The following is a 12,986-nucleotide window of genomic DNA, read 5'->3' on the forward strand; positions in this document are numbered from 1 at the left end:
GGGTGATATGCCTGGGAGCAAACTTCACCTTCTTCCTTTTATGGACTCAGAATTTGATGGTAGAAAGAATAGACACAGTTGCGGGGTGTAACACTTTTTCTCACACTGTACTGAAGGTGACTGCTGTGGAGGTGTACAAGGTAACTAATTAAAACAGTTTCCCCTTGAAATGTAATTTTGTTCCTCCTCTTCACTATCCAGTCGTGGACTAATATTTGTCTCCAGAATGTTTTTCCAGGATCTGAAGTGGAATTATAGTATCTGAAGGTTACTAAATATTAGGCAAAAATTATAATTCTCTTCATAGTTTAAAAGTATCTTTCATATTTCAAAAACCCTCCTGGATGTAAAATTCTTTTGGCAAACATTCACTGTCTTGCACTTATGAGAGAAAACTTAGTAAAAATAGCATATGCTGCTATCATACTGAGGTTTCCCTCCAGTTGTATCTGCCCAGTAGCTTGTTTTCTACATGGTGTAATACACACTTAGAAATTTATCTTAAAAGTTACCCCCACAAAAAATCAAACCAGAAACTTTATTGAGAAGCCATTTAGTATTACATATTTCTTTCCAATAATACAGGCATTCAGTCCATTAGGGAAGTCAAGAATTGTCTGTACATCTGCAGCTCTTAAAATCCCACATGTAATACAAATAACCCAGTGATAGACTTTTTTTGTTGTTGTTTTAACTGTAATCCTGTGTAATACAATTTTATGTAAAATTGTCACTGTTTACTAATACAGGAATGTGATATTGTAAATAAAAGCAAAATTTTGTTCCAGTTGCTGTAGAAAGTAATTCAGACTAATGTTAAACCCCAGTTATAAAGAAATTAATAAAAATTATCCAATGTTATCCAGAATCTTTTGAAACAAAACTGTATCTCATCTGTTTTAAAAAAATTGTGATCAGAGCATGAGTTTGATATTTGTAGGGTCTCTGGACTTCTCAAATATCTTGAGAAACAGGTTTTTAGGGAGGTGTCTATTATAGGATGTCTGAGAGTAGGTGTGTTTTTTCAACCTGTCCTAAAAGCACTGTGGAAAACCTTTTAAGTATTAAACTACCTTTTCATTAGGTTTAGCTTTTTTTAGTGAGTATCCTCGATAAAAATCAAAATAATCTTACACCTCAGTGAAGTTCAGTGTGATGAGTAAACTCACTTAACTCCTTTCAGGCAGGAACAACATATTGTAATAGGCTAAGTTATGGCAAATACTGCAACCTTTCCATCATACCTCTTTTCCCAAACCAGTCTGCTCAGCAGATGCAAAATCCAGCTGAAGACCTGAGTACAGTGAAATACTTCCTTTAGATAAGAGGAAGACAGAAGAGGGCCGTGACTTATAGTGTATGTTTTTGCAATCGAAAATAATTGATCAGGTGTTGTGGCTTTGAAGTCTTGAAGAAATTAAAAAGACGAATATTAAAGACTGCTTTGAAAGCAGTATCAAAGTGGCATAACGTCATCAGAAAAGTTATGCCTTTTTTTACATTAAAGCCTGAACATGTTAAGATTTGCCTTTGACAGCAGAGTCATGGAAGCATAATGTTAAAACAAAGTTGCCTTCATTCATAATGTGTTTTAAGAAATACTCCAGAAGACTTTCTCCCTCTTTCCTCCCAGTTTGACTGTGAAATAGGAAGTTATTTAGTTTTCCTAGTGCTATGATCAGGCACAAAGCCATCCCAGTGCACATACCTCACTTGGTCAGGTGCTCCTTCAGCATGATAGGGGAGGTAAAACTCTGGAATCTACAAGTCTTGCAGCTTCACAATGTCTGAGAGTGTCTTCAGAGTTGTTCTGAGTATTTGAACTGTTGGCCAGATTTTCCCTTTTTAAATCTTGTGTTTTATTACATTTCTGTAGCTATAAAATCTTGATTATTTTTATTTTTTAGTGATGCCAAGCAGTGCAACTTGTAATGCCCAGAACATCTTACAAACAAGCCTCAAACTGTTCAGCACGATTATGTGCAAGAGAAAACAGTCATCAAAACAAGCCTGGTTTTCAGAAGTGCTAAGGAAGGCTTTTTCCTCTGTCTAGTAAGTGGATTTAGAGCTCCTTTGCTCTGTCTAGGAATAACTGGTGTGGGGCCAAGATTCAGCTGCTGTCTCAGCTCTCTGCAACCTCACGTAATTTCTTCTTTTCATCTCTGGTGTCAAGGGTTTTGTCAATGAAAACATTAATTTAGCTTTATGAATCAAGGAATAATGAATGCAAGATACCTGAATTTATGATGAGGTTGCAAGAACGAAGAGAATAGCCTTCTGTTTATTTAAAAAAAAAAGTGAAGAGAATAATCTAGCTGAAACTGGCTAGATAATCCTGTGTCTTGAAGTTTTCCCGGAATTTTTTTTTTCCATTTGTCTGTGTGGAAAGACTCCGATTTTAAGGATCAGAACCCCTAATAACTTCTGTCAGTTGTGTAACCCTCAACTTATATGAACCTCTTGTAGTTTATGTTCTCAGAGGAATTCTTTAAGTCGTCTTTGCTGTAAATTACTTTCGTAGTTTAGGCTGAATAATGTGCTTACTAAGGGTTTAAAACTACCTTTCTTCAAAACCCAGTAAAGAAATGTTTTTTTAAAAGTAAATCTGTCCAGCTTCTTTATTCCCTGCATTGTATATCATTATAAATGATGACAAGGTTGAGGAACGAGAACGATCTATTTACGCAAAGCGTATTTCAACAAAAAGCTGAACTATTTTGTTCATTGAACAAGAACAGAAATGGCAGAGCTTTCGTTCTGGGTGATCTGACAGTTCTGTCTGTGCTTGAAGTTGTCCTGCACCTCTCTTTGGAAGACCTTTTTTCTTTGAGTTTTCCATTGTTTGTAACTTTAATATTTTAGATGGAGATTACTTTTTTTCACAGTAGGCATTTCCTTCCTACTAGGTGAAGATTACTTTCTTTTGGTAAGTTTCAGCTGAGAGAAGGTTTTGGATATTTTCCAAACTAGAGTTAAAGGATAATATATTGTTTTCCACAATGTAAACAAAAATATCGCAGCAGTTTGATCTGGAAGCTGGCATTGGCTTCTTAAAATTTGGCAGGGAGATCAATCTGCTGTCAGAAATGTCTGTGAAAATGTGACCAATGATCTAAACTTCTTTAACTTAGGTAATATCTCCTTTTTGTTGTTGTTGTTGTTGCCTGTTTGTAGTTTCTCTTCCCAGTTGCCTGGCACTGATTTGGAGTCAATGATGACTCCCCTTTAATCTTGCACCTTCCCTTGTTGGTATAAGAAAAGGAAGCAGTGCAACAACTCAGTGGTGCTGAATGTTTGCGGGTTTAACCTCTTCAGTTTTTAGCTTCCATTTAAATTCTGGACATTCTCAACAGACTTAATTTTACTGACTTGTCTCTGGTTCTCATTGAGTTCTGGCCCACCTCAGAGTATCTTGATTCTTCTCTGATGGTCCAAGACCATTTACGGATGTGTAGCTTGCTATTTTAAATTGTACTGGCCTTCAGGTTTGTTTGATATTGCAGTAAATTTGAGGGGAGCATTTTGATTAAGTTTCTAAAAACACTAGCCTGCTAATCATACCTAAATAAACAACAGCATATTTAAGTTATTAAATAAGTTATTAAGTATTAACAGGTTAACATGATAGGGCATGCTACATATCATACATGTTGTAAAGCACATAGCCAATGCATAGGTGCTGAAAACGCTCTGAAGTGTTGTTGTTAGATTGTAACAAACATAGAATCATTGAACTGTTTAGTCTGGAAAAGACTTCTAAGATCATCAAGTCCACCACTAAACCATGTCCCTAAGTGCCACATCTACTTACCTTTTTAAATACCTCCAGGGATGGTGACTCAACCACTTCCCTGGGCAGCCTCTTCCAGTGCTTGACAAGCCTTTCAGTGAAGAAATTTTTCCTAATATCCAATCTAAACCTCCCTTAGTGCAAGTTGAAGCCTCTTGTCCTAGCACTAGTTACTTTGGAGAAGAGACCAACACCCACCTCACTACAACCTCCTTTCAGGTAGTTGTAGAGAGTGATAAGGTCTCCCCTGAGCTTCCTTTTCTCCAGGCTAAACAACCTCAGTTCCCTCAGCCGCTCCTCGTAAGACTTGTGCACTAGACCCTTCACCAGATTTGTTGTTCTTTGGACACGTCCTGAAGTGTGCCATTCCTCTGTAACTCCCTCCACTTCTCCCATACAAGGATGAAGCTGCTATTTGTAGTTAATGAAGGCACTATGTACTGGATTTAGTTGCTAGATTTTAAAAAAATCAGAAGTTGAGGAGAGACTATATGTTTACTGAATCAAAAAGTTTGTGTTTACACCTGAGCAATACTATATATTCCAATGCTCCTACTGCTGTGCAAGCATAGTTCAGGGAGTAATTATGCGTTTAGCTAAAGGTTAGCTTTCTATTCAGATAGCCATCTAAGAAAAATGACAGCTTAGTTAATTCTCTTAAAAAGAACAAAACTGGCTGATCTGGAGTTGGCGTTGTTTTATTTCTCTGCTCTTTTTAGCTTGTGAAATTTCAGGTGATGTGATTCTCTTCAGCAGCCGAAGTGTACGCTTTTGAATTGGAGTGGATAAATAATTTGGGCTAGATCCAGTGCACTGGATATGTTGGTTTACAACAGCAGTGGAGATGCATTTGTGTTTTCATGCCGTTCAAAACAGACAGATGCGTAACCAGTGCAGCTGTATTTCCCTGCAAGAGGCTGATGAGCTCCCCTCAGTCCCCCCCCCACAGGACTGGGTCTTGAAAGGTTGGCACATTTCTGACACTCTAAGTGTTCATCACTCGTGATAGTTCTTGGTCAGGCTCCAATATCCACACTGTTGTAGCCTTTATGCTTTTTATTTTTAGTGTATTTGCTCTCAGGAAAAATGGCACTATTTGAACGTACTTTGAGAAACACAAGTTGCCTGGATAAATTGAGTTTGTCTGCTTAAGTGTGGTTTGTTGCCTCCTTTTCTTTGTGAAGTCCCTGTTCGATCTTCCTTCTTTTTGTGAAGGCAGATGAACAGTTAAGTTGGAATGCTTTTGGCAGGAGAAATACCATTTCTGCTTAATGCTATTACTTACACTAGTGGTCTATGACTCTGGCACTAAGTTACTGCTTCTCATTTTTATGGGCATATAATGTTCTGTGACTTTATTTTTGCTTGTATGGTTAAATCTAGGCTAGATTTGTGGTAAAAGAAATTATCATTTGGGGGTTTGGGAATTTCAAGATCTTGAACATCTTATACAATTAATTTTGCAAACATAAGTGCTGTAAACTCAAATGTTTCTTGAATCATTTCCATAGTTACCTTTGGAGCTCTTTAGTCACAGTGACTTTTTCATAAGTTTGGGCGGGGGATTTTGTGGGGCTTGAGGCAAATATTTTGCACATCTCCAGCAATGGAGGTTCTGTAACCTGCCTGAGCAACTTGTTCCAGTGACCTTCCTCACTGTGAAAAGTCTCTTACCCATAACTCTTGAGTTTTCTGTATTACAACTTGTCTCCAAGAATAGAATCTGTCTCTGTCTTCTCTATATTTGCTCACAAAGCAACTAAAACCTAATAATATCCCCCTTTAGCCTTCTCTCCTTAAAACCAACTAAACTCAACTCTTTCAAATTCCTTGTAAGTCATGTGCTACAGACCCTTGTGCATCTCCCAATTGCATGGGATGACTGCAAAGATGATTGCCCAGTCATCTTGATGGTTCTCTGCCGGACTTGATTCAGGATATCCGTGAGAGGGTCAGACTGGGTACGGCACTTCAGATGTGGTCTAACAAGTGCCAGACAGAGGGGATTAATCACTTCCCTTTGTCTGCTGGCTATGATCCTGTCAACAGAGGTTGCAGATAGCCCTCGCCACCATGAGGATGTAGTGCTGATTCCACTAAAATATTCTATTAAATATTCTTTTGGCTCCAGATAAGACAACAGCTAGTTTAAAATACATGTATTTATCTTTATCCTTAAAGGCTACGGAAATCACAGTCTGGTTGTGAACTCTTTAGAAATGGAGATCTGGCTCCCTATGTGATATGTAATAATTGAGTTATAGACCGGTGAAGTGTTTACAACAAAGCTGAAGCTAAATGAATTGGCTGTTCCACACTTGACTAAAGCATACCATAGTTTCATTATTAGAGTGAAAATATGTTAATGGAGGTGTCACAGAAGAAAGCTGCTTCACAGAATGCACACCAAGATGAGAAAAGCTGGAAAAAAAAAAAGACACAGTCTTTGACAAGATCCTCTGCAGTTTTCTTCACATTTCAAAGAGGTGGTGGGCAGGGGGAGAAGGAAAAAGCAAGTATAGTCAAAGAGAAGATAATACTAAGGAAAAAGACAAGAAATGGAGGACAAAGGACAGCTAAACACTGGGAAAGAAGAGGGCAGAGCAGGCTGAAGATTGTTTAACAAATAAAATATAAACAGAGACTGTTATTTTCATTGTTAATGGGGGAGAAAGAATATAACAGGGGAGAAGAGGTATGAGGCTGTCAGTGATCTAATACGCACATAAAACACTTCCTGGTATGCGTAAAGAGAAAATTGAACCTGGAAGACACTGAACTAATAGCAGAAATGAGGGAAGGAAAAATAAAGAGAAAAGTACATGTCCTTTATCCAATTAAATTTAATTCATGAAAAGGTATAACCTATTGTATAACAGTTGGAACTGCATTTTTATGCCTTCTTTCTTGCCTTTGTCAAAAGCATGACATAGAGAATGACCACTCTGACTTAGCATATGCTGTTGCTAAAAGCATAAGATGGAAATTCTTTAATGAGAAATTGAAGAAGCTGCTGCAGCAACAGAGTAAAAATACCTGAGCCCTGTCTCTCTATGTCTTTTCTGATTTATGCAGGTTAGTTGGAACCAACTGCAAATGTCTCATCTCCTTTTGGGCCAAGAATCAGTAGGGGAGAAAAGCCAGGGATTATTACCTGACTCTGCCCTCTGGGAAAATGTTTTTATCCATCTTCTAGATAATGCAGTTACTTCTATAAACCAAAATCTTGAAGTCTTTGTAGCAGTGCTGGAGTTTTAAATTTGAAGTACTACTCATGCTACATTCATCCACTTACAGGGTTAATTGACTTGGCTATGTTTTATATTCTTTTAAAAAGAAACAGAATTTTGTGCATGAACTACATGTGTTTAAAAGTATATAAGTGATAGAATACAAAAAAAAAAGTAACCCTGTAATCAAAGTATGTTTCATTTCACAGCTTTCAGGTATCTAACAGATGGGTGTTATTCCACATCTAACAAATATTTGAAGGGGCTGTTTCAGTTATTTTTTGACTAGTATTTTATAACTGCCCAAAGCTAACTTTCACTTATTTTTGGTTGTCTTAGATCTCTGATTTGCTGTAAAGTTTCTTAAGGTAGTCAGGAATTGTGACACTTTTGTGGAGGAAGTGTAGCATTGGATCAAAACTTGGCATCCACCTGGGCTAAGAAAACATCTGTTAGTTCCCTAGAGAATGCTTCTAGAAGGTAATGGGTTTTTATGTAGTGTACCCTCCTAAATGAGGCAGAACGTTTCAGGATATTTTAGGAGAACCTGGTAATCTAATTAATCTTCTGAAAAATGCTACTAAAATTCATTTTTATTTCGCTATCCACAAAGTATATGGTGTTCCCTCCCCTAGATGTCTCCATACCTGCACTGTCAGCGGCAACTGTCAACTGCCTCATTAAGGGGGCCAAAGACTGGCTCGGTGCTGTCCCAAGGGGTGGTGAGAACTGGTGCCTTGTTCCACCAGAGGCAGAGCAGGTGGGGTAGCCCTTCTTGTGGAAAAAGACTTGACTACTTTTCGTGAATTTGGTCAACACCAGCAAGTGTTTGCTTCCTGTCACAGCGGCTAAGGCCATGATTCACTAGTTGTCTTCAAAACCTGGCAAGACAAGACCAAGGAATGAGGGTTTGCTGTCATTGGGGCTCCATATGGAAGGGTCTCAACAGCCTTTTCGTTCCCGTGGAGGGAGAGTCAGTAACTGAACTCCAGCTTAGAAGGTGGACTTCCAGATCTCCTGCGCAGGGAGGGAAAGCACTAGCCGCTACAGGAGACTGTCACTAATCTAAATCCCTTGGGTCAACATCACTGGTCAGAGGGTTGAAAGTTGGTGTTATTGTGGGTGGCTTCCTTGTATAATATATATTTTGCAGACACTCGAGGTTTTTTCCTCTGAAAGTGGAAATGCCACATAAGAGCTGTTCAGAACTGCACAAGTAAAGCACTGTATGCTCCCTACCTTGCAGATATCTGTTATTTTTATATACCTCTTGTTTTTAATTCCTGTTAAGTGTTTGTGTGGATGAGTAGTTAGAACCGGGGCTGGAATGCCGTTCTCTTGAATATGCCATTATTTTGTTAGGACTTTTCTTCTCCTAAAATCCACTCATGTGTCAAGGTACTGGAAGGCAAAATATTTTGATGGCAATCTTTGCAGAATGTATCCCTGAATGAATGAAGAAGTAGTAATTTTAGTTAGCATTATATAAAAAATAAAAAAGTTAAGGCAGTGCAGTGAGCTTAGTTTTCCATTTTTATCTGTCATAGATGTAAATAATTCAGGCATATAAGCATGGGAAGAAGTTGGCAGTTTGAAACTGTGACTGCATGAGTCTTGTAGGATAATGCCAACATTTCCTGTGTGCTTCGATTTGACATTCTTTAGAAAAAGGTTGGTTTTGCTGAAGTATAAACCAATTAGAAGTTAATGCTGTTTTTCACTGGGCACCCACACTAAATTGAGATGTTCATGTATTTCATGTGTATCTTATGTAATTAAGCATCCAGTAATTTCTTTCTCTTTGGGAAATACTTCTGCAAATCAATCCTCCATATATGAAGAATTAAGATCATATCATCTGTTGTTTAAGGTAAGGATAAGGACAGACATTTGTTATTATTTTATAATAGATTCCTAATCCTTTGTCCCGTGAAGTGTTGATGTTTTCATTAGAGTTAAAATATGTTGCATGTTTACAGAAAGCCTGAAATCTCAATATGGTCTTATCAATTTTAATTATTGGAATCATTAGAACATCTAATTTTTTGCTTAAGGGTAACAAATGTACCATTGAATCTGTTTTTTAAGGTTTTTTCCACTTTAATGTCTGAATCCAAATTCATAAAGAGTTGGAAAAATGAGATGTCTGAGCTATAGGATTCACAGGGATTTTATATGAAGCCTATTTAATCAGGATAACACTGTTATTAATATTCATAAAGTCAGCTGGAACACAAATGACGGACTATGGAGCCTAAAATTTTTTACTTCTGAATTTATTAAAAGCAGCTTAAAAAATTAATGGAATTTAAGTAAAGTTGACGAAAATGAAAATCTTGTGTTAGCAGAAAAAATCTTTATTAGAACTTTCTCTAAGACCATCTTGCATTGATATCTTTGACAGATTTCACTGGTACTTAAAGAAGAAAGATGCATGAATGGTCATTTAAAAGGATTTAAACACATTGGCACATTAATTTTTACATGAATAATAAGTAGTTTCCAAAAGCAATTAACTTACAGTGTACAAGATTTGAATAGAAAAATAGGACTGTGACATCAAAGGGCAAAGCAAATGTGCTGTACATTTTAAACTTTTAATAATATGACTTCTTAAAATAATTTATTTCATTCCACAATATGTAAAGTAACAATGAAGGTATTTGTGTATAGCTTGGGTTTGTTTTGAAATACAGAGATCTGGAACAAAGGAATATTTTGATGCCAAAGTGCTATTGGTAAAGAACAATTTCAGGCTTTTACAGTGATCAGGTGCTTTTGAATCGAGCTTTCTTACAGTCAATTTCTCTGTGTGGAAAATAGTCATATACTGACCACAGCATAGGATTTTTCTCCCATGATTCTATATGCAGTGCTGGGAAGCATTTGTTATTTCTGTAGAGGGCAAAATAGATAGATCTGGGATTTCTTTCTTTAGTAAGAAGATGCTTGTTAATTTACATTCATATTTGTAGGTAGTTTTGTACTTAAATATTTAGTGTGACTTTTATGGACTATTGCATATGATATTCAACAGATAAGGACAATTTTTTTTTAACTTTCTATGCACGATGTTCAAGTAGTAGTCTTAACACTAACTCGGGTTGAATAAATAGGTAGTGAATAAGGAAATTATTATTTAAAATTAACTCCAGATTCTGGGTTACAGTTTCAGTTTGCATTTTCACTCTTGTCCGTGTCCACCAGAATACTTTATTTTAATCTCCAGCTTCAACTTCTTTTCATTATTAGACATTGATTATTAACAGATCGTCTTCAAATGGAAGTAAATAAAAGCTTTAAAATAATTGTATTTAATTTTTCTGATAATCCTTCCTGGGAAAATTTTCATGGCGAGCTTCTGATTGTTGTTGATGCGGCCAAGTTTAACACTGTCTAAATAATGATGGTTCAGTAAGTTTTAGTTCTAAAATTACCTTATGTTTGAAGTACCTACTGTAAAGGTACATCTTGAATGATATGTAAGCGTTGTGCATATGTTAGATAGCTGTTGCAGCATTTGTGTTCAGAGCAACCCATTTACAAGCTTATGGAATAATGTGTTGTTCTATTTACTAACATTTTTATTTCTAATAATAGGGAAAGTATACTGCAAACTCTAGGGAGCCCCAAAAGGTCTTTCTGTTTGACTTCGATCGATAGGTTGCCTTAATCTGATATCAGCAATATTTTTATTTTCTGTATGTGCAAACAGAAAATTCCTGTTAACTAGCAGAACACATTTCACCTATGAAGACAAAGTCTGTAAAATGAGCCTCATGACCCGTCTCCGATTATTCCTGAGCCATAGTCTATTATTTCCAGGAGAGGGCAGCATTTTCCTACCTCAGGTACATGAAGGCACATGCCCTGCTTAGACTGTCAATGTTTCTTGTAATTACTCCCAGTATATTTGTTGCTTGCTTATGAATTAACTTGCATTTATGGAACTAAATCATTCCAATCATTTAATTACACCTGAGGAGCTGAACTATAATTGCTTGCTTCCAACTAGGATCTGATATGGCTTGAGCAGTATTAATTTGGTGTTTACTTTTCTGAGTGCTAAAAGCATTAAAATGATTGTGCAATGGGATTACATTTTACTAATTGCTGGCATTCATTAGCTGGGTAAATGGCGAGGAAGAATGACTGTATATTGTGGAGGGATAAAATTATGCTTTTAAATAGTATATTACTAGGCACATTAAGGCCCTAAGACATGTTTTAAAATACTCCAGAGGTTATTAAATACCGTATTTTCTTCATGTCTTGCTATATGAATATCTTATTAAAATACTGCAATTATTATGAACCTTTTTGTGCAATATGTAGGGAAACGGCTTCATTGACAGAAACCTATTTCTTGATATTAATAACCTTCTATATTTTCAGCTAATCCAAAAGTAAATGAGGAACTTAGGAAAAGATTGCCAACCCCAAATCAACACAGTTACACAGAATTGAAAAAGAAGTGTACAGCTTCATTTGAGGGGTTCTTGTATGGAACTCAGTGTTCTGCGATATAAGGTGAAGTTTTTATTTTTTGTTAAGACCTAAGCACATCAAATCATACACATTTTTTTTCTCATGCACATTTATAGTTAACAACAAACATGAGCCAAATATGTATTTCTTGAATGCTTAATATAAATGTTTGTTTGAATCTTAAGTGTTTGCACAATTATTTTACTTTTTTTGTAATCTCAAAGATAAAAATGAAAACATCTGCCTTTTTGGTGTTGTATAGGAGAAGATTTTCTTCTGCTGCTTTATTAGTTGGAACATATGTCTTGGTATAATGTGCTTGAATTTTAAAATGTGTACTTAATTTTTTTTTTTAGACTCATTTATCAGCACAATGGCAACTCTCTGGGTATTTTCAAGAAGTGTTATATTTTTTTTAAAAATGTAGAAAAAATATACCAGGAAAAACATACAAAAATAAGCACAATAGGTAGTTAAGGATGAAAAATTGTCCTTTGTACAATACATTTTAAAAAGAGGTGCTTGAGTAAGTACCAAAATAGAATTTATGGTAAGCGTACTATATAGGAAGATTACTAATTTATTTAGGTTTCCTCGAGATATAGAATATAGTTGAATTTTTAACATATAAAACAGCATATATTTCAACACTCAAAACATTACCTGATAAGCATAACATTTTGTTGTAGGTCTTGTTTTTGAGTATTGAGGGTTGTTCTTGAAAATCTTTGATTTTATGAAATACTGCAACTGTGTAATTAAATGTTTAGTCTGAAGCAAAATGCATGCAGAGATTAGGATGGAATAGCGGATATTAGGATGGATTAGGATTAGCTGTTTAGAAAAACCTGCAAATTCAGAGTTGGAGTGGTCATGGGCCACTTTACCTGTATTTTATCCAGGAGATTAAAGCAGGAAAAAGAATGTTGTAAAGTTAAGCACGAACCACCTTCTGTAATAATTACCAAAGTGAGCCCTCTCATTGCCTCTAGCGGGACCACTCAGTGTGTTTTGGGCTGTGCAGAGTAGCATGTACTTCCAAGACCAGACTCTAGAACAAGAAGACAAATTATTAAATTTTTCAGTGAAGATCTTACACGCAACAGAAAGCTGAACCAAACCATTATAAAAATTAGATGTGTGAAGAAACAATATTTTACTGAGAAGTATAATTTAGCCTTGACTGTTAAAGTGTATAGACTTTATTGTCCTGTTATAAATATTTAAAAATCATTTGTCTTGTAAATTTTCTGTCAGGTGAAGGCAAGCTATAGCTGTGTTATATTGTTTCAAGTTTATTTATCTGGAGTTTGCTTTATTTTAGCTCTGAAATCGTCAAGCAAAACTGGACTCAGTGCCAGATCAAACAAGTTCAGAAGAACAAATGGAGAACTGGTCAAAAGGTAAAGACTTTTAAGATATTAATAAGGAACCTCAGGTGTTGTACCAGTGCTAGGCAGTGACTGGAATGTATTTGT

The 12,986-nt window shown here is 36.1% G+C and overlaps 1 protein-coding gene across 13 annotated transcripts in view; it reads left to right on the forward strand.

Moving 5' to 3' along the window:
* Positions 1 to 12,986, forward strand: part of MIPOL1 (mirror-image polydactyly 1) — a 202,072-nt gene that overhangs the window by 23,666 nt on the left and 165,420 nt on the right. For 5 of the 13 annotated variants that reach the window (XM_064460298.1, XM_064460301.1, XM_064460302.1 and 2 more), the window contains 3 exons: positions 10,736 to 10,871; positions 11,416 to 11,550; positions 12,833 to 12,911. The exons of 2 other annotated variants lie outside the window; for them this stretch is intronic. In XM_064460298.1, coding sequence (XP_064316368.1) covers positions 12,893 to 12,911 — 19 coding nt within the window. In that variant the 5' untranslated portion in view covers positions 10,736 to 10,871; positions 11,416 to 11,550; positions 12,833 to 12,892. Of the gene's footprint in view, positions 1 to 1,907; positions 2,053 to 10,735; positions 10,872 to 11,415; positions 11,551 to 12,832; positions 12,912 to 12,986 lie in introns of all 13 variants that reach the window. 6 more of the 13 variants (XM_064460299.1, XM_064460304.1, XM_064460305.1 and 3 more) reach the window with 4 other exon arrangements.

This window comes from Phalacrocorax carbo, chromosome 9, assembly GCF_963921805.1.
Source record: "Phalacrocorax carbo chromosome 9, bPhaCar2.1, whole genome shotgun sequence".
Lineage (NCBI taxonomy): Eukaryota > Metazoa > Chordata > Aves > Suliformes > Phalacrocoracidae > Phalacrocorax > Phalacrocorax carbo.